This window comes from Carcharodon carcharias, chromosome 21 (genome assembly GCF_017639515.1).
Source record: "Carcharodon carcharias isolate sCarCar2 chromosome 21, sCarCar2.pri, whole genome shotgun sequence".
NCBI classification, from domain to species: domain Eukaryota; kingdom Metazoa; phylum Chordata; class Chondrichthyes; order Lamniformes; family Lamnidae; genus Carcharodon; species Carcharodon carcharias.
In genome coordinates, this window is record NC_054487.1 from 26,673,559 (window position 1) to 26,695,754 (window position 22,196).

The window sequence follows — 22,196 nt, forward strand, 5'->3', positions numbered from 1 at the left end:
TACATGTGACTCTAGACCCATAGCAATGTGGTTGACCCTGAGCAAGGGCAATTAAGGATGCGAAATAAATGTGGCATTGGCCAGTGATGCCCACATCCCATGAATGAATAAAAAAAAAGTTGACCTCCTCTTACAGAGCTACCCGCTCTGTATTTTTTGCTCCATTTCATAGTCATGTAGCAGACAAGAGACACTATCCCAATCCCCAAACCTGGGTCAGTTATTCCTCTTTCCTCCCTGACTGTAAGCACCATCTCTCAAAAAACACCACCGTGCTTCCACAAACTCCTAGGGGCCCATATTTTCACCATAATGGGGAGGCTCTCCATGGTGGTGAAAGTCCCAGAAATGGATGAAATTTCTAAGTTCTGCATCCGAACCCAGTATTTCCCATCTTCGCAGGGCTGGAGTTGAGCCAGGGTTTGCGCATGTGTGATTCAAGGATGAAGCTGGCCATTTAAATCACCACCTGCCTTTGCTGAAGTGTGATTTTGGAAGGCAAGGAGTGTGAAACCAGGAACGTGCAGATTAGAACAGGTAAGAGGATGTCTGAACTTGGTGGATTTGTTCGGATAGCCAGTTGGAGAGGTAGGTTACCCCTTTGGATAGGGTCTTAGGAAACATTTTGGAGAGCTAAGGCACCCATTGGGATTGCTAAAAGTAAACATGGTTATGCACTTTTTATGCACAAACTCATTGGAACTGTCAAGCTGTCAAATAACTACCCTGTTGTCAAGGAACAGTCCAAACATCCACATATTGTTAAGGAGTTGTCCAGCTGTCAAGGAACTGTTAAAGAGCTATTCAACTGTCAAAGCTACCAAAGCTGTCAAAGGGAGTGTCAAAGCTGTCAAGGAACTGTCCAGGGATACTAGGTAAGTTGGCATGGGGGGGTAAGGGAAAAGGGTGGTGAGTGTGGGGCATTGGTTGACATTAGTTGACACTAAGGTGGCATAGGGGCAATGGATAGAGGGGCATGGGTTAGTGTGGGGGTATGGGAGCAATAGGGGTGGGTAGAGGGGCATAGGTTGGCATAGGGGTATGAGGGACCTTGGGGCATGGGTGGCATGGATGGGGTATAGGGCGTATGTGGGGGCATGAGAGGGATTAGGGGTGAGTGCTGGGGGGGATGTTTTTTGTTTTATTATTTTTTATTTCTTTAAATAAAGTGCCAAAGCACAGAGGCCAGTCTTGCGCCCAGCTCACCTAAGCAGCCCGGCAGCATCTACACTCGTTCTGGGGTTATCCGAAAACCGACCTGTAGGCAGATATTTTTAAAGGTCGGGTTCGCCAAACTGCAAAATCTCCCGACTCTGCGAAGCTGACCCAGGGATAAAAATCTGGGCCTTAGCCTCAGCAGAAGTAAGTCAAAAGCATCTCACCTGAACTTGTTGCCTGGCTCTGTAAATAGTCATGTTTTTACTGGGTTTGTAACCCCAAGATCAAGAGTTCAAATCTCACAATGGCAAACTATGAAACAATGTAACTTCATCTGAATAGGAACAGATGGAAACGTGTTTGTACTCGAAAGAGTTACAGAGCCCTGTTTGCAGGTGGATGCTTGAGCTTTGGTGAGTGACAAGTGAATGGACTTACTCAGTCTAAATTTGGAAAATGTGTGTCACATTATGACATTATCATTTCAGCTGTTTCCAATGCATATGTACCTTTCTCCATGATAGGCTGCACTAACTTGTCAGAAATGTTCAGCTTCCATAGGCTTCAGCAGCACTACTGATCAGAATTTTGCACTCAAAATGTCAGTACACTAGAAACTTGTCTTAAAGCAAACCTGAGATATCCTAGTACTGTTGTGTTAACCACACAGACACATGACAATTGAAATTCAATACAGAAAAGTGTGAGTTGATACATTTTTGTAAGAAGAATGAAGAGAGGCAATAGAAGCTAAATGGTACAGGTTTAAGGCAGGGCGCAAGAACAGAGTAACCTACTGGTGTTTGTGCACAACTTTTGGAAAGCAACAAAACAGTTTATCAGGCAGCTAATAATTGTATGTGATCTTCGGCTTTACACATAGAGGCATAGTGTATAAAAGCTAGGATTATGCTAACCCTCTATAGGCCCTAGCTGGAGTATTGCATCCAAATCTGGGCATCATTATTTAGGAAGGACATGGAAGCCTTGGAGACAGAACCGAAGAAATGTAATGGAATGGTTCCAGGCATGAAGAATTAGTTACATGGATTAAATGGAAAGCTGGGTTTGTTCTCCTTTACAGTAGAGGAGACTAAGAAGTAAGTTGATAAAAAAAATCTTAAAATCGTGATGGGTTTGCATAGAGTAAAGAGAAATTGTTTCCATTGTCAGAAAGATCAATAACTAGAGGGCATAAATGTAAGATGTATTTGATAATGAATCAGAGGCAACATGAGAAAAATCTTTTCCACGCAACAAATGGTTAGCATATAGAATGCACTGCCTGATAAGGTGATGCAACCAGATTGAATAGTAGCTTTCAAAAGGTAATTGGATAAATACTTGAAGAAAATAACATTGCAGTGTTATGGGATGAGTGGGAATAACTTTATTGCTCTTCAAAAGAGTCGATACAGATTCAATGGGCCAAATAGTCTCCTTCTGTGCTGTGCTATTTTATGATTTTGTTTCTTTTGTGGATAGATCAATCATTATCACCATCAAGAAATTGGGACAATTTCTGAATTACTCCTAGATGCCATTTGCCTATCAACTATCTCAAGTGTTACCTTGTTATTTTGTCATGCTTCATCATATGGTCAGTTAATTATATGTTATTACAAGACAACAGCTTCTATTTTTCAAGCTGTTTCATATTTGGAGAGTGCTCACCTCCTGCTGGAGGTACAACTTGATCCAGCAACTTCATACTTGTGCGTTTCCAGATTTTCTTGATAATAGCTCGAAGCTCTTCGTTTGCTTGTTCCAAATTCCCTGTTTAGATAGGACATTGCTTTTTAAACATTGGTCCTGGAGATAAAGCCAGAATCTAACTCAATTCACCGAACAATTCCCTCTTACCTGTAACTTTTAAGTGGGGAAATGATAGTGGGGGGAGATTTTCTGTTCATGCCCAAAACGGACACGATATCACTGTGTCAGGAGGACTGAACTATTTTCTGGTTCAAACTTCCTTTGAATATTACCAATGTCAAATGGGTGTTCTGCAGATTTACTGCTCCTGAAAATCATCTAGCTTCTGCACCAAGATGGCAGCAGGTAGGGCCTTTAAGTGGTGGGGTGGGGGAGTTTAATTGAGAATGGGCCAGCAGCAGGCTGGGAAGTTTTTGTCTTATTGGTCTTTCAAAACACAAAAACTAACATTTTTTGAATGGCTTTCACCTTCAAGTGCTGTGGGACCCCAATCTGCGTATTTAAACAGCCTCCCATCTGCTTTAGACAGAGGTGCTGGGTGCCCACTTAAAGGTCTTCCTGAAATTTGAATTAGGCAGACATGTCCAAGTTCTCTGCCAGATATTCCTCTGTTAGTTGTCTATCTTTCAGGCAAGGCACATACAGCTGACGGTTGAAATTTCTCTCCGGTGAATTCCCCTCCCTAAAGGATGTACGCCCAAATCTTCCAATCAGACAAAAAAAATGCACACTTAACTTGCAGCTATATTTCAGGGCAATCTTTTGATGCAGAATCTTTCACATACAACCTAGTGCAGCATACCTTGTAGGGAGCAGCGCAGAGAATCTGCGTAGAAACATGCCCCCTTTTTATGACACTGGCTGTCATATATCAATAAGTAAAGAGTCAAATATCCCAATGATGCTTTGAAACAGCTAAGGAGAGAAGGTAAGTGTATAATGTAAATGGGTAAGGGGATAGGGTGGTTAAGGTAAGGTAAGGGAGTAGGAGGTAAGAAGGTAGGATTGCAGATGGTAGGGTGCCAGGTGGGAAGGGTGGTAGTTAGATGAGGTGGGTAGGGTGGCAGGTTGGTAGGGTCGTAGGTGGGTGAGGTGGATAGAGTGGTAGGTAAGTAGGTGGGTGAGTGGGTGGTTGGGTCCAGGGTAGTATTGTTGGGTCAGGGGCAAATCAGGTCCGGTCTATGGGGTAGTCAGAGGGTTGGGGGGAGTTGAGTGGTGGGAGCTAGTGAGGTTGGGTTGGGGCGAGTCAGGGTGTCGGGGGGCAGATGGGGGGAGGGTTGGTGTGAGTGATTGGAGGGGGTCAGTTCTGCAGTTACCCAGGTGTTAGATCAGGTTTTTTCCTGATAAACATTTCCTGGGTAACTATCTAGATAAGTAAGTTGAAACAGTCCACAGTCTCCAAATCTAACTCAGAGTTGGAGATTTTTTTTAGGAGTTCAGGGACCAGGGGAATTGCCCATCAGAAGTTCAAACTTCCTAGGCAATTCCCATGGAGTCCTTGAGTTGGGACTTCTGAAGGGTCCCGTGGCATTTCTTCTGAGGTACGTCAGCTTGCAACTAATTTGAGACCGGAAGATCTGGGCTTATTCTTATTTTGTCCCCTTCAAAATTACAATTTAGAAATAGATGCCCCAAAGCAGGCGCCTCACCAACATTAAAGGTCATCATAACTTACAGATCTGAAACTAGACAAACTGTTAAATATTCTAAGATATTGTACCTTCAGTTTTGATTCTTAACGCAGTTCGAACCAAAGCGAAGAGAGTTGCATTGAACATGACTGTGCCATCACTGTTTAAAGGCATATTCATGGATACTAAACGCTGCATGAAAGAACAAATAATAAGGCTTACTGAAATGTCATAAAGATGATTCCAGATTTTACATCAGTGAGGTATTGAAGTTATACTAAGGAAACTAAACATATACTCAATGGAAAATCAAAAGTTAAGAGCTGGCATAATTCAGATTTAAAAATAATGAAGGAAATCAATAAGATTTTATTTAAAACAAGGATAAGAAAACCAGAATAAGAAAATTAAAGCAGTTATGATCAAGAGAAATAATTTTTTCACTTAGAGTTACTTATACAAATTTTCCTGTTATTGTATTTGGGCATATAGAATAGCTTGGGCAGAGCACCCAGAAGGAAATCAAATAGTAGGAACTGTATTAGTAAATGAATAGATGGAAAATCAGATGGGTTTCCTAATTTGTGTCTGATCCTTGTCATCCGATTTTCATTCAGGTGCTCCACCTAGCTGATTTTTCATGCTCAAATGTTATGAAGCATCTGTGGTGCATGAAAGAACAAGCTTACTGAACCTCACTCTCAACCCTTGCTGCTGAACCCCTGCCACCCTTCCCCTTTGACCCTGACCCCATGACCCCCCTCCCACCATCACTCATCTCTGGCCAGGTCCCACCTCGGTCCAAGGCCTTGGGTGGGTGTCGTACTGGCAGCAGCCACCGCCTCCCCAGTGATGTTGCTGAGTATTTAAGAGCTGCAGACTCTCGGTGGGTGGGTTTTCTGCCCCTGGCATCCTTGATTTCCAGGAAGGCCTGCCGCTGGCCTGCTAAGTGCTTGAGTGGCTCAAGATGTAGCGGGCCTTCTCGAAAAGAAGGGAGGCAGGGGTCTTGTTGGCTCTTCAGCGGCAGCCTGTGCCCCTGTTGCTTCCATAAGATTCCCCTTCTGTGACAATTTGGCAGGGGGATAGGAACCAGGATGCAGCACTAGAAAAAAGATGTCCAAAAGATCCGGAGAGACAGATAGCATTAGGGTAAGAAATAGTAAGGTATGATGTGGGGTTAGGCTAAGAGGGAATACAGTAAACTCTAACTCAGGTTTATAGTGCATGTATGTAAACACATGTAGTACAGTGAATAAGGGTTGGTGAGCTGCAGCTCTAAATAGGCACATGGGAATATTAAGTTGTGGCAAAATGAAGACCTGGTTTATAAAAGGAGAGGACTGGGTACTAAATATCCTGGGATACAAGATGTTCAGGAAAAATAGTGACGAACGAAAAGAGGAGGGTTGGCAATATTGATTAAAGAGAATATTAGAGTGTTAGAGAGAGAGGATGTCCTAGAGGCGTCAAGGACAGAATATATTTCGTTAGTGTTAAGAAAGAAAAGAAGTACCATTATTCTACTGGGAAAATTCCATCAGCTGCCAAATAGCAGGAAAGGCATGGAGGAGCAAATTTGCAGAAACATTACAAAGAGATGCAAGAACTATGAAGTAGTGATATTGGGGGAAGTTAATTATTCTAATACAGCCAGGGACAATAATAGTGTAAAGGGCAGAGAGGGAGAAGAATTTCTGAAGTGTGTCCAGGAGAATCTTCTTGACTGGTACATTTTCATCAAAATGTAGACATGGATTTGGTGAATGAGGTGAGTTAAGTGGATCAAATGTCAGTAGGGGAACATTTAGAGAACAATGATCATAGTTTCACAAGGTATAGATTGGCTATGGAAAAGGACAAAGAGGAATCTAGAGTAAAAATACTCAATTGGAAGAGGGCCAATTTCAGGGGGTTGAGAACAGACCTATCTCGGGTATATTGGAATGGAAGATTGGCAGGCAAAACTGTAACAGAACAATGTGCTGTGTTTAAAGAGAGATGGTATGGGTACTGTTGAATTACATTTGCACAAAAGGGAAAACAACGCCAGAGCTCCCTTGATGGTGAAAGAGATAGAAAGTAAGGTGAAGCAGAAAAAGGGTGCTAATGACAGATGTCAAATTGATCATACAAGTGACAACCATGCTAAATATAGAAAGTTCATAGGGGAAGTGAAAAGGGAATTGGAGAGGCAAAGAGATAGCATTGGAAGAAAATGGTAGCTAACATTAAAGGGACTCTGAAAGTCTTCTATAGGCAACTAAATAGTAAAACGGTTGTAAAAGGAGAAGTGAGCAGACTAGGGACCAAAATGGGGATTTACGCAGGAAAGACAGAGCGCATGGCCTCGGTGCTAAATGAGTACTGCTAGCAGAGACCTAGTGAATGAGGAGGTAGTTGAGATATTGGATGAGTTAAAATTGATAAAGAGGAGGTAATGTAAAGACTGGTTGTACTTAAAACTTGCTAAGTGACCAGGACTGGAAGGGATGTATCCAAGAATGCCGAGAGAAGTGAGGATGGAGGTTGTGGATGTACTGGCCATAATCTTAGGAACATAGGAAATAGGAGCAAGAGTAGGCCATACAACACCTCGAGCCTGCTCCGCCAAACAAATAAATCATGGCTGATCTTCTACCTCAACACCATCTTCCTGCACTATCCCCATATTGCTTGATGTCTTTACTATCTAGAAATTTACCGATCTCTGTCTTGAACATACTTAATTACTCAATGACTGAACCTCTGCAGCCCTCTGGGGTAGCGACTTCAAAAGATTTACCACTCTTTGAGTGAAGAAATTCCTTCTTATCTCAGTCCTAAGTGGACTACTTTTTACTCTGAGACTGTGTCCCCTGGTTCTAGACCTCCCCACTCAGCCAGGGGAAACATCCTTCCTGCACCGATCTTGTCAAGTACTGTAAGAATTTTGTATGTTTCAATGAGACCGCTTCTCATTCTTCTAAACTTTAAAAAATACAGGCTCAGTCTCCTCGATCTCTCCACAGGTGAGTCCTGTCATCCTGGGAATCAGTCTGGTGAACCTTTGTTGCACTCTCTCGATGGCAAGTATACCCTTCCTTAGATAAGGAGACAAAAACTGCATACAATACGACAGGTATGGTCTCACCATGGCTCTATACAATTGCAGCAAGACATCTTTACTCCTGCACTCAAATCCTCTTGCAACAGAGGTCAATATACCACTTGCCTTCCTAAATGCTTGCTGCACCTGCATGCTAGCTTTCATTGACTCATGAACAAGGGCACTCAGGCCCATCTGGACATCAACACTTCCTAATCTCACACTATTTAAGAAATACTCCCCATTTCAGTTTTTCCTATCAAAGCCAATAACTTCGCATTTTTTCACATTATATTCCACCTGCCATGTTCTTGCCCATTCACTTCGCCTGTCTAAATCCCCTGGAGGCCTTGTGCACCCTCGTCACAACCTAGGCCTGAATTTTTCCCATGTCAGGAGGGCTCGGTGGGAGTGGGCAGGGGCGGTTGCGGAACTGACTGCCGCCCGTGATCGTCTCTGCACCGTCATTTTACACGGGTGGGCCAATTAAGGTAGTGCAGGCAGAGGGAAGAGGGAGAGTCGGGTCCAGTGTTCTTTCGTGCATGTGCACGTAAGAACACTTCAATCTCCCTGAGGCACAGAGCTGCCTCAGGGAGACTGAAGCGTTTTTGAAAACAATAAATAAATTCAATAAAAATTTAATGAAACATGTCCCATCATGTGACTGTGTCACATGAGAAGGAACATAGAACCATAGAAAAGTTACAGCATTGAAGGAGGCCATTCAGCCCATCTTGTCCATGCAAGCCTGAGGACACCCAGGTGCCTTTTCTAATCCCACCTTCCTGCAGCCGGCCCATAGCCCTGCAGCATACAGCACTTAAGGTGCAGATCCAGGTACTCTAGAGTTTAAAGTTTCTGCCTCTACCACAAACTTGGGCAGCGAATTCCAGACACCCATTACCCTCTGTGTAAAAAAGTTCTTCCTCATGTCCCCCCTACACCTTCTGCAACTTATCTTGAATCTATGTCCCCTGGTTCTAGAATTCTCCATCAAGGGAAACAGTTTTATCCTGTCCACTCTATCTATTGCCTTCATAATTTTGTACACCTCAATCAAGTCACCTCTCAGCCTTCTTTGTTCCAAAGAAAATAACCCCAACCTATCCAATCTCTCCTCGTTGCTAAACTTTTCTAACCCTGGCAACATTCTTGTAAACCTCCTCTGCACTCTTTCCAGGGCTATTAAGTCCTTCCTGTAATGTGGTGACCAGAACTGCACACAATACTCCAGTTGTGGCCTCACCAGTGTTTTATACAATTCCAACATTATATCCTTATTTTTATATCCTATACCTCTGCCAATGAAGGAGAGCGTTCCATATGCCTTTACAAACTTGTCTACTTGAACTGCTGCCTTCATGGACCTGCGTACTTGTACGCCAAGCTCCCTCACTTCATCTACCCCTCTTAGTATATTCCCATTTATTGTGTAATCCCTGTAACTGTTTGACCTCCCTAAATGTATGACCTCACACTTCTCTATGTTAAAATCCATCTGCCACTTTACCGCCCACTCCACCAACCCATCTATATCGTTTTGGAGATTATGGCTATCCTCTACACTATCCACTACTTGGCCAATCTTTGTGTCATCTGTAAATTTCCCAATTGTGCGCCCCACGTGCACGTCCAAATCGTTAATATATAACACAAACAGCAAGGGTCCCAACACTGAAGCCTGTGGAACACTGCTTGAGACAACTTTCCATTCGCAAAGGCATCCATCAACCATTACCCTCTGTTTCCTGTTAGAAAGCCAACCTTTTATCCAGTTTGCCACATTACCCTGAATCCCATGAGCTTGTACTTTCCTGACCAATCTGCCACGTGGGACCTTGTCAGATTCCTTGCTAAAATTCATGTACACAACAGCCACTGCACTACCTTCATCAACCCTTCTTGTCACTTCCTCAAAGAATTCAATCAAGGTTGTGAGGCAAGACCTTCCTTTAACAAATCCATTTTATGTTTTTATGTTTTTATTTTTCACAAAAACTTTTCATTTAATTCGTAAAAGCTTTAGGAAACCTCATCCTACTCGTGGATGAGATTTCCTATAAAATGTAAAGGCCGCTTGGCCTTTTTGCCTGCCCGCCAACCGTTAGGTTGGATGAGCAGCATAAACTTGATATTAATTACTTGGTTAGTGACCTTAATATGTCTACCAATTATTGGTCAAATGAAACATCGCAAGACAGTGCGACGATGTCGGGACCCATGCCCGACATCATCGCGCGTCATTTTATGTGCCGGTGTGTCAGGCTCATCCCCGCATGCTGACTGTAAAGTCTTGGCCCTAGTTTTCTGTCATCAGCAAACTTGGAACCATCGCCCTCACCAATATCCAAAATGGAAAACCAGTTAATGAACAAGATGGACTCAGAGGACTCCTGCACTACCTGCCTGGTCCTCCTAGATAGTCTGGTGGTTACTCATTCCCTCTCTGCCTGTAATCTCTTAAGCACCTCCTTAAACTCCAGGCCCCCCCAAGACACTGGCTCGGGGGAAATCGAAAGATCCGGACCCGGCGTCAAGGTGGCATGTGAACCCGTTGGTGCCTCAGTGTCTACTGCTGAGCCTGGCGTTGTCTCTGCGTGGGCTTCAGGGTTCTCAGCTTTGCAGATGCTCCACAGTGACTCCAGCCGTTGCTCAAGTTCTCAAACCCAGAACTCATGTTTCTGCAGCTGGTAATGCTTCTTGCACATGTGGTTGCCTAGGCCACAGAAATGATCCACGATTTTTCACATGTTTAAGGATGGGCATTCCACGTGGCCAAGCTGCCCTACCGTGCTTTGACTTGACTTTACAGACTATTTTTTATAGACCTGGTGATTAGGAAACTAGACCTTATTTCTCCTAATAAGCTTTGCTGCTGCTAGTAAATCTTACTACTAATAAAACCTTACAATTACTATTAAATTACTCAAGTTTTGAAAGATAGATGAGAAATGTACTCACCAACCAACCACTTATCTGTTTCCAAGTAACATCACACTTTGAATTTTTCTCAGAACACAGCCAGTCCACAGACTGAGCTGCCCTAGCTTTTTAAACTGATCTGCTGCTTTCTGTACTCTTTTAAAATCAATATTAAGGTAGCTACTTAAAAGAATAGTACTTCCTCCCTTACTATACTGAATTCCCTCACTTACCAAATTTCCAAGCTCACACTCTGTGGCTAGCTGCACTCAGTGACCAGCTGCTGTCTTCGTGCTTACTTCCAATCCTCCTTAGATATGGAGGGTGATGCAAGCGGACTGGAGAATTGGAAATATTACACAAATATTGTTCAAAAAATGTGTAAGGATAAACTCAGCAACAGGCCAGTCAGTTTAAATTCAGTGGTTGAAAAGATTTTACAAATAATAATTCAGGACAAAATTAACAGTCACTGGGATAAGTGCGGATTAATCAAGGAAAGCTAGTCACAGATTTGTTCAAGAAAAATAGTGTGATTGAGTTTCTTGGTGAGGTAATGAGAGACCGTTAAGGTAATGCAGTTGATGTCATCTGTATCGACTTCCAAAAGACATTTGATGCACTGCCACATAATAGGCTTTCCAGCAAATTAGAAACCCATGGAATAAAATGCACAGTGGCAGCATTGATACAAAATTGTCTGACTGTCAGAAAACAGAGAGTGTTGGCGAATGGTTTGTTTTTGCAGACTGGAGGAAGGTATACAGCGGGATTCCCAGGGGTTGTTACTAGGACTGCTGCTTTTCTTGATATATATTAATGACCTAGACTTGAGTGCAGAGGGCACAATTTCAAAATTTGCAGGTGATGCAAAACTTGGAACTATTATGAGTTGTGAAAAGGATAGTGATAGACATCAAGAGGACATAAACAGGCTGGAGGAATGGGCAGACACATGGGGCAGAATTTTCTGGCTGGCGGGCGGGTGAAGCAGGAGCGGGTGTGGCTGGGTGTGGACCTGATTGCCGCCCAGGATCGGGTCCTCACTGCCAATTTACGTGGGCGGGACAATTAAGGCCTGCCCAGTGTGAACTGCGGCTCCCGAGGACAGCGGGAGTGGGCAGGCGGCGGCAGGTCTGCAATGATTGCTGGGTCCAATGGAGACCCGGCGGTCTGTTTAAAAAAGCTGCTGCAGCCTTTCAAAGGCTGTCAAACATGGTGACTGGAAGGGCTCCCCGGAGTGCTGCTGGTGGGCAGGCCAGGCTGGAGGGTGGGGCAGGGGAGTATTGTGCCCCTTGTTTTTTGGATGATTGCCTTGCGCCCTCCTTGAGGATTTGGCAGCAAGGCGGGAGGTCCTTGCACCCCAGGACGGGAAGAGGAGGCCCCCACATGACCAAATGTGCCTGAGAGGAGCTGGCAGAGATGGTGAGCTCCCACGACATGGTACGACGCACGTGAATCCAGTCCCGCAGGTGCTCAGGAAGGGTGAGTGCCATGTTGGCATTGGTCACTTAACCCAGCAGTTAGGCTTTTCCCCCTGGCGCCACTGCCCCCCACCAAGTCTGAGTATAGTGACTGCATTGAATCATTGATGGCATGTGTCCTTCGCTGGATGGGCCAACAGATATTGCCCATGCCGAGGTCACCCTGAAAGGGAGGTGATGAGATGGGATCTGCACCCGCAGCATGTGGTACACTGAGACCCACATTACTGTTTTGGGGGCAACCTGGAGCAGCTGCACCAAGGCACAGTGCTGGAACTCCAGGACATGTCAAAGTCAGGGTGATGACATGCTGGGAGGGGAACTTCAAGGTGGTGTGGCACTGATCGATTTGCTGCCCTCTACACTCCACATGCTTGCGCCTCCTTGCTATAGAAGGTTATACCTTGTGGTGCCTAATGTGACGTAGGCAGCATTTGGCTAAGTGGGGGAGGTGGGTCAGGCCTAGCATCTTTGTGTTAATGTTCGGCAGCAGAGGGGTGAGGAGGCACTGGCACCCTGCAATGTCCCGCTCTGGTTGAGGTGGGCCATCTGCGAAGAAAATCCAGGTACAAGTAGCACTATCAACGCTCTTCTTTTCTTTTCAGGAGAGGAATGCCGCTGAGCAGGTGAGGACTGGTGGACCAGGTGGTGATGCTTAGCCGATTCGAGCAGGAGGCCCTATATCTGGAGATGAGCCATGCGCCCAGGTCCACCGGTGTCAGTGAGGCTGTGGTGCCACAGGCAGGTATGTTTGCCCAACACTGAGGCCACTATTGTTCTCCCAACAGCCATGGCAGTGCTGAATGTTCAGTGATTGATGTTTGCAACATGGCTTGACCATTACTTATGGAAGGATGAGCGCATAATGATCCGGGGGACAGGGATGCACATTGACATTGTCCCCACGTTAACTAATCAAATGTCCTTGTTCTTCCTTTCAGCATCAGCAGAGCAGGGCTGGGAGAAGGAGCAGCAGGGGCCCCCTCTCACGCCTGAGGGCCCTCAAGTCTCGGGCTCACCAGCGTGACACCATCTCTGCCAGGCAGACACTAGCACAGACATTAGCACCTCGGTGGGAATTAGATCATCAGCTAGTGTCCCGGAGCACAGTGGTGAGGGCACTTCACAGTCGCTGGAGGAGTTGGCGGAGACCAGAGAGTGCCCATGGCGCCAGCAGTTGGAGGACTGCAGGGGACCAGGCACATGCTCAGTCGGTGGCTGATGATGCGTCTCTGGAGTCATCTGCGAAACAGCAAATGCAGGAAATGCAGCAGGGTGTGCAGGAGCATCCAGTGGAGATACATGAGGCAATGCTTGGCTTGGTGTCCGTGGTGGAGGAGTCTACATGGACCATCACCGATGCAATGAGCCTCATGGCTAAGCGCTATGCATCCTCCATGGAAAGAGTGGAAACTCTCATGGAGAGGCTCCTCCAGGAGACCAATCAGGGCTTCCTGGGGATGTGCTCGAACCAGCAAGCCCTCACATCGGCATTGAGCTCAGCTGGTCAATGCCAGTGTGGGAGATAGTCTGAGCAGCAAGTTTCCCAGCTCAGTGCTCATCCATCCATGGTGAGCAGGGAGGTTTGAAGCGACATCATGCTGGCACAGCAGCTGCCTGCCATCTCTGCGGGCTCTTCTCAGGGCGCTCCAGATGAGGGCGGCAGCTTCTCCTCCCCTCTGCCAGTGACCCTTGCATCCGATGAGGCTGCGATGACTAGGGAGATGCTAGCTGTGGAACTGGCAGCTCCCTCCCAGGCGGGGCAAGCACAGGCTCCACGGGCAGAGGGCAGCCACCAAGGTCAGAGGCCAATAGGACAGCAGAGTGAGCAGGCTGTCTCAGATGCCAGTCCCAGCATGGGGGCAGCACCAAGATATAGCACCGGAAAATGTAAACATAAGGCACCTTAGGCACACCATGGGTTTATCACTGGTGCTTTTGCGTTGGCCCGCAATGAGGTCTTTACGAGTTGGTGTGATGTTGAACACCTTTGTCATTTAGTTCTCTTAAGTTCCTTCTGTCCTGTTATTAAATTCAGACATGTCACCATGGCTGAGGGTGCCTCTTTCCTTCTGCAGGTGGATGGTTACCAATAATGTGATGAATGATTTGTGGGACATTCAGCTTTATTGATAAGGCCCTTAGTTAATGTTTCTATCCAGGCAGATTTTGCACTCAGGTATTGGGTATAGAGCCTGCAGCCCAGGCTTATTCTGGAGGTCCATATGTGGTGTGCTCGCTGAAGGTGCATTGGATTAAGGCCTCCTGTGTGTCCCTGCCTCCCTGGAGTATGCCCGGGTCAGCGTCTACCCCTTCAGCATTTCCCTGTGCGTGCTCATCCTCGGACTCATTGCTGGAGTCATCATGTGCAGCTGCAGCCACTGCGTCTACATCTTCTTTGTCCACAGCATCCCCTCGTTCCAGCGCAAGATTGTGGAGAGCGCAGCATGCAACTGCTATCAGCCACACATGATCTGGGGGGTACTGGAATGCACCTCCTGAGCGGCCCGGGCATTGGAAGTGCATTTTGAAAAGACCGATGGTTCTCTCCACCATAGCTCTTCAGGAGGCATGGCTCCTATTGCACTGCTGCTCAGCTTCTGTTCTTGGATGGTGGAGAGGTGTCATGAGCCATCTTATGAGGGGATAGCCCTTGTCACCCAGCAGCCATCCACCCAGCTGGGCTGGAGCGCTGAAGAGCCCTGGCACCTGTGAGTGTCTGAGGATGTAGCCATCATGGGAGTTGCCTGGGTACCTTGAACAGACTTGTAGAATCAGCATCCTGTGATCACACATTATCTGCATGTTGATGGAGTGGAAGCCCTTCCTGTTGACGAAGGCACCGGGCTCACCTGCTGGCGGCGCCTTGATGGCCACATGCGTACAGTCTATTGCACCCTGGACAGGGGGAAGCCAGCAATCGCAACAAAGCCTCTAGCTCACTGTGTCTGGCTTGCCTGGTCCCAACGGTAGTGGATGAAGGTCAGTGCTGCCTGAACAGTGTGTCTGTAACCTGCTTGACCCAAGTGTGGACAGCTGATTGGGAAATACCGCAAAAATCACCCACCGACCCCTGGAAAGATCCAGAGGCATAGAAGCTGAGGGCAGCTGTGACCTTTAGAGCCACTGGCATGAGATGTCTATCCACACAGTTAGCAGAGATCTCAGGCCCAATCATCTGACAGATATAGTTGACTGTCTCCCTTGAGAGACGGAGCCTCCTTCAGCACTGCACCTCAGACATATTGAGGTAGCTGCATCGCCGCCTGTATACTCTGGCAGCAGGATAGTGGCGTCTTCTGCGGCCCCTTCCACCTTGGACTTCCTGTTTGCCCTGCACCCCTTGTGCCTGCACCTCTCCTCCCAAAGGTGCCTCCCCTGGAGGCTGAATGTGCACTCCTGGTCTCCTCCCCCTTCCTCCTCAGAGGAAGTGCATCCAGTGGAGAGTTCAACTCCCATTCCCAGGCTAAGGGAAGACTTCCTGAAACCTGCAGGCTCAAAAACGATTCTTCACTGCAGAGTGCTGACCTGAAGGTTGTGAGTCCAGTCCAAGCAGCTGGTATGCGTTTTGAAGTATTGCAGCTCACACAGGCAAGCGTCAATAACTTTGAAAAATAAATATTTGACAGAGCACACTCGCGACCCCACTGAGCCCTCTTATCCTGCCCATGGATGAGGTTCATGCAAATGTGTCCTATCCGCCTGCCCGTTGTGCCCGTGTGACGACCTGAAGAAAAATTGCCATCAATTGGTGCCTCAAGGGCCTTAAGTGGCCCATTAATTAATGGCAGGTGTGAATCGTAGATCATCGCGCGCCTGCCCAACAAAATATCGCGATGGCGCGCGGTGACTTTGGGACGCTTGCCCGACGTCACCATGCATCGTTTTACGCATTGGCGTACGGGTCCCACCGCCACATGCTAACGGGAAAATTCTGCCCATGGTAAATGAAATTTAATGCTAAGAAGTGTAAAGTGATATATCTCGGATGGAAAAATGGGTAGAGGCAATATAAGATAAAGTGTATATTCTAAAGCAGGTTAGGAACAGAGAGAAGTGGGGGTATACATGCATAAGTCATTGAAGGTGCCATCCAATTAAAGATGGTGGGCAGGCTCCCAATGCAGTGCTCAAAATGGAGGTGATCCTGTAGTAAAGACAATAATTATATTTTTAGAGGGGTCAAGCAGACAGAGCCCTCTGATTGAAGGGGAAATCCTGCCATATTGCCGCAGGGATTCATTTGGTGACCTCTAAATATGGTGGCGGAGGGTGGGGGGGGCACTCTGCTGCTGGCAAAATGCCAGAGCGTGGTGCAAATATTGGCCCCTAATTTGGGCCTTAAATATGCAAATTAGCTGCCCAATGCATGGAAGCATGCATCGAATCTACATGCCAGACTCGCCCCTGGAAAACTTCCCCAGCAGTGGAAATGTGTTGGGCATTGTCCCAATGCTGTTCCCCACCTCGATTTCTGCCACTCTGGGGCTTGAAAAATTCAGCCCATAGACTACATGATGAACATTTAAAGGACATTGAATCGGGCTCAATTGGAGTACTGTGTCCAATTCTGGATACTGTGTTTTAGAAAGGGTGCAAAGGCTTTTGAGAGTGTGCAATAGAGGAAGGAGGGACTTCAGTGCATGGATAGACTGGAGCAGACGAGGTTGTTCCCTCTAGAGAAGTAAAGCTTGCGAGGAGATGTGTTAGAAGTGGTCAAAATCAAGAAACATCTAGACAGAGTATATAGAGAGAAATTGTTCCAAAATTGTAAATGGCAGAAGGATTGAGAATCAGAGAACATAAATTTAAGGTGATTGGGTGAAGAACCAACAGGAGCAACAGGAGGAAAACCTTATTTTTATGCCATTAGTCTTTAGGATCTGGAATGCACTGTCTGAGAGGGTGGTGGAAGTAGATTCAATTGTGGCTTTCAAAAGGGAATTGGATAATTACCTGAACAGAAAACATTTTCAGGGCTACAAAAAAAGGGCAAGATAGTGGTACTAATTAAATTGCTCTTATAGAGAGCTGGAACAGACTTGATGGGTTGAATGGCCTCCTGTGTTGTAACAGTCTATGGTTATTGTTTGCAGCAAAATTGTAAATTAGTTTTCACATTTACAATTTCATGACAAATAATGAAAAAAAAATCTTTCTGTATGGTGCAACTTTAGCTAATGATTCATGAGTCAGGTAGGAAGGTTGGGAGAAGTATTTCCAAAGTGTACTAAGACTTACTTTGCAGGCCACTCTATGTGGACATAACTTGCCAAATCCTAAAGGTGGTTGTATCCTTCTCAGGAGTGTAACCACATCCAAGTGCTTGATGCGACCCCTGCAACAATATGAAATGCAGCAAATATAATTATTGAATAAAAGATGCAAAAATATTTCCCTTTTTGTGAGAGTAAGGGTTGTCCTTTCTGCTAATTTCTCTCTTTTCCTTCTAATTGATTCTCTGCACATCACCTTTTGACAAGGCAGTGGACAAGTTGGCAAGCAACCAATTTCCAACGCTCTACATGACCTTCGAAAGCACCACTTAGCACTGAACAGTTTGGCAAACTGAACTATTGAGTGCCGCAGGGATCTATGGTGGGGCCTCAGCTGTCTACGATGAATAGTAGTGACTTGGATGAAGAGATCGAGTGTATTGTAGCCAAATTTGCTGATGATACAAAGACAGGTAGGAAAGCAAGGTGTGAGGAGGACACAAAGAAGCAACAAAGGGCCAGCAGCTGTCCAGTCCCAGTAGCACCACCAGGGGTGGTGAGCACTGTTGGGACTGCATCCAGCCTGCAGCAGCATCATGGATGGCCCCTGGAAAAAAGTATGGGGGTTAGGCCTAATGGGCCCGTCAGTCAGGCCCTCTCTGGGCCACAGAGTGTCCCGATCAGGAGGGCCTCCCCATACCTGAACCCACAGGGAGGCTGTAGGCTTTTATTGGACAGTGTCCCCACATGGTGGAGTGTCCCCATCCCACCCCACTATTCTACCGCTGACAGTGGGAAGAGTCCCTTAACAGGCCTTTGGTTGGCCACCTAATTACTCAATTGGTCCCTGGGCTAGAAAGCCATCCTCAGTCTTCCCTGCTGCTGAATGAATTGCACAGAGTCAGTAAAGCCATAGGCATTCCATTCCCTGCCTTCCTTCCCTATTTTATGACCCCCTTCTCCTAGCATGCCAAGTTTGACTAAATGTATTCTTGGAGGTTTCATCACATGACTTGAGGACACAGTCCAGCCATTAGTTGTCCACCATATCTAATTTATGACCCACTGCTTTCCTACCCAATTGGATAATGATTGATTGTTAGCCAAAAAGGCTTTCCCCCCATTATTTTCAATATTTCTATCTAGTAAAGAGAAATGTTCAAAGAAAATGACAAACGAAAAAAATCACTTTTTTTAATGTCCCGATGATTTTTCAACAGGATTGCACATAGCAGTGTCCTGGAGGTTGATCTTCAATTCCTGGAGACTCCAGGCCAAACCTAGAGGCCTGGCAACCTTACACCACCGCACCACCGTGGCCCCCCCATCCCCCCCACCCCCCCAACCTTGTGACCCCCTCAATGTGCCAGATTTAAGTCCACCTCAGCAAGGATTCCAGACTCATGTAAAGCTAGCAACATTTAAAGTCAACTTCACTTTGTAAAGCACCTCTTAAAGGTGGGATTCGTTCTGGCTGCAGCAGTTGCTGAAGCTGGTTGGGAGAGATACTTTGTAGGCAAGAAGAAAGCTGACAAATGGAGCAGTGGGTCAGAGAGAAGACTCCCACATTCTCCGATGAAGTGCTGGGGGCCTCAGTGCAGGAGGTGGAAAGGAGGAGTGAGCTCGGGGGCATTTTATAGAGTCTGCAAGAGCAGGAAGTGTGGCATGTAGTGTGACTGAATTAGGCAGGATGTGAAATTTTGATTTCCTGATGGCAGGTTCAGATGCAGAGAAAAAGTGAGCAGCGTGTTTGAGGTGTCTCAGGCTTCACACTGGCCTGTGATGGGTTTGTACTTGTAATATACTTGCATACCATGAGTACTCATTAGTGTAAAACCTTTTTTAATGAAGTCCTACCTACAGATAAAGTTAGCAGCAAGCAAAAATCTCATCATACCTGGTTTACTTTTGTTTAAATATGTCATGCACCAGTTGGCTTTGTGCAGTTGTTTCTGGGGTCAGCAGTTTTTCTTGCTGACAACAAGAGAGGGGAGCAGGAAAATGGCAACCTGCATGGAGGCTTGGGACTGGCAAGGGTGAGTCAGTTGAGTAGATTAGGGTCAGAGGCATGGAGGAGTGGAAGAGGAATCCAGGGGAGAACCAAAGGATAGGGTCAGTAGCATGGAGGAAGGCCTTGGCGGCCTAGATGTGCTGACAGTGGTGGGGACAGTCAGTCAAGGCCTAAAAGGCAATGTCAGTACTGTCCTAATGTGACTTTTATGACCCGTAGACAAGCCTGATACCAGGATGGAACCCAGCTTGTTAGATTCTAGCTTTTATTTGTTTGTTTAGATATGTGGAGAGTAGCTGCTGAACAGAGTCACAGGAGTCAGCTGATGAACTTTTAACAAAAGAATAAAACATTTATTCAACAAGAAAAGATGAACTATATTACAATACTCCTTCACCCACAACTATTCCTTTACAGGTATATACAGATCTGTAAGGATAACAAAAGTTACAAAAGCTATCTTATACTTTAATGTTCACAGTAAGTACACAGTCCATGGGAACCGATGGCCACCTGTGGTCAGATACACCATACTCCTAAACCAAGTGACAAATGTCACCTCAACCAGATGCTATGGATCACTCCTCAACTCCCCCCAGACGCTTGTCACATCATGAGCCAACCAGTCTCACTGCACTCCATCTTTCACACAAGGGTTGCCAATCTCCACTCTCCAAGACCTCACCTTGGAATCTTTTTCCAAACCTTTCTCTCAGATGCCTTTTGCAGAGGTCCACCTCCAGGGTTTTCAATTCTCCTTCCGGTTTTCATCTTCCCTGTGTCACCACATTCATTCAAGCTGTCTTCCATGCACTCTCTGTCTCACTGACTCAGCCATCAACAGTACCACTATTGCTTCGCATGTCCATAGCAAACAGCTACAGAACTTCAGTTGTCTCTTTGGACCTTTTTGCCTCTTGCAAGCTGTTCTTGCTTTAAATCTGCTTTCAACAGCTTTTGTCTCTTTAAATCTGAAGTTTGGAGTTTTTTTCTCTTTCTCTCTGCATGTCATTCTTAACTTTACTTAACAGGACCTTTTCCAGTTTCCTGTCCTTCCTTTGGCTAGAAGGTCTTCTTTGGACTTTTTCCTCTTCCACTCCCCTGGATTTTGGGGTTTTCCTTTAGCTTGGAACTGGCCATCCGTCCCCTTCTAGGTTGCTTCTGCTTCACAGTTATCTTCAAAGCAACTGAATTCCAACAGCCTCCAAAACAAACTGCTGTCTTTCTTCTTCTCTATGTGTTTATAGGAGGGACCTGCCTGTCTGGTCCCCTGTTGCTAGGCAACAGTCCAATTCTGCTATCCTTCTTTGTTTACCTTCTCTTTAGGAGTCGTAATGCTCCTCCTTAAAAATGCAAGCACCTTTTTAAAGTGAAACTAAAACCCCGTTTGACCTTTCTTAACATACATACAGAAATGCAAATCAAACTTAAACTTTAAAGTTAAAACTCATTCCTAACACCCACAAATACCAATATAGCTTACTTAAACCAACTCTATTTTCTAACAGTGGCTCTATCACAGGGTTGTCACAAAGGTATAATAATTCTCATAATATTATTGTGATTTATTGTAAAAAGGTTAATCATAGGGTTTGGATAGTTTCTCTGTTTGTGGGGGGTGGGATTTAATTCGATTGGAGACAGCTGGTCTGGAGGCTCTGACTCATCAAAAGAAACTAGGTTTGAAATGCTAAATACATAAGCATGGCTGAAGTTTTAGAATGTGAGATTAGGAGAGTTTGCATTTTTGGATAAATCAGGGTAGTTTGAATTTCAAAGAGATGTTAGGATGTTACACCTAGCCAGAGAAGCTAGGCCAAGCAGTGTGTTTAGTTTTCCCAAAGGTACTGATAGTATTAGTGCCATGAAAAGATTTATAAATTAAATACAAATTCAAAATAAAATACAAATTGCAAAATCATTGTGACTGTGTGATCAAGTTTCCCTCATGGATTTGATCTGCCTGGTACATATCATCTGCCTTCATACTAAAATCCCACTATGATCTCTGTTGATTGGCAGTGTCCTTACAGGGCTTTGACTTCACCTATAACATTTCAATTATTCCTGTTGAGAGTGATCTCGGACAATGTCCTTTACAATGAATAGATGGGAGGACCAGTTGAGCCTGCATGTTCAGCCATGTCCCACAGAGTAGCAAGTACAGCACTGGACATCAACATTCAATAAAGAATGAACAAAAATACACAACAATAAGAAAATGAGCCTATAACCCCTGTAACCATCAGTGCGTGCCAACCATGAGGCATGCCAGTTCATTTAGCTCGCTGACGAAGCTAGTCTCAACAAATAACAATGGAGCACATGAGTAAAGTGAAACCAATGTAACGTGAATTATTTACAAGTGAAATTTAAATTAAAAAAAACACACATGCCAGCTTTGTGCTCTCAATAAGTCTTATAAGAATGGCAAAGGATTTGGGCAGGAAAGTTGTGGCTGTGATGCAAAGCCTCACTGTTTGGCCAGGAGGCTGTTTTATAGCTCGGCCATCACTGCAGCATTGTCAGTTGACAGCGAGTTTCACCACTGAAAAGCAACTAATGCACAATGATGACATTTTAAGTTTTAATTGTAATCATATGAGAAATGGGAGAAAACAAGAGAGCAGAAGTGGCCCACATTTCCAGTTCTGCATTAGGGAATGGCATGTCACTGATAATATTCCACCCCACCTTTCTGCAGGGGGCCAGGTGGCCCTCCAGACAAGTCCTACAAGAGAATGGAAGCAGATAGTCAATGTGGTCAATGTCAGAAGTTTGAGCCCCAGGACCACGTTTCTATTGTGACCGCTGCCAGAATAGCAAGCATTCACCAACATGATTGCCTGTGTGTGGCTGAACACAAAATTCATATTCAGGGAGTGGAACTGAGCATGAAATTGCAGCTAGAGCAATAAATCAGTGTTAAATGCTGAATTACATCACGTTTTGTCTACTTTGCAGATTTGTGAT

General features: G+C 45.5%; 1 protein-coding gene across 1 annotated transcript in view; it reads right to left on the minus strand.

Annotated features, from left to right (window-relative positions):
• Positions 1 to 22,196, minus strand: part of cacna1c (calcium channel, voltage-dependent, L type, alpha 1C subunit) — a 1,373,114-nt gene that overhangs the window by 122,789 nt on the left and 1,228,129 nt on the right. Inside the window, exons 37-39 of the mRNA XM_041215565.1 lie at positions 17,238 to 17,334; positions 4,595 to 4,697; positions 2,833 to 2,934 (exon numbers count right to left, since the gene is read on the minus strand). Of these exons, the coding sequence (XP_041071499.1) occupies positions 2,833 to 2,934; positions 4,595 to 4,697; positions 17,238 to 17,334 (302 nt within the window). The remainder of the gene's footprint in view (positions 1 to 2,832; positions 2,935 to 4,594; positions 4,698 to 17,237; positions 17,335 to 22,196) is intronic.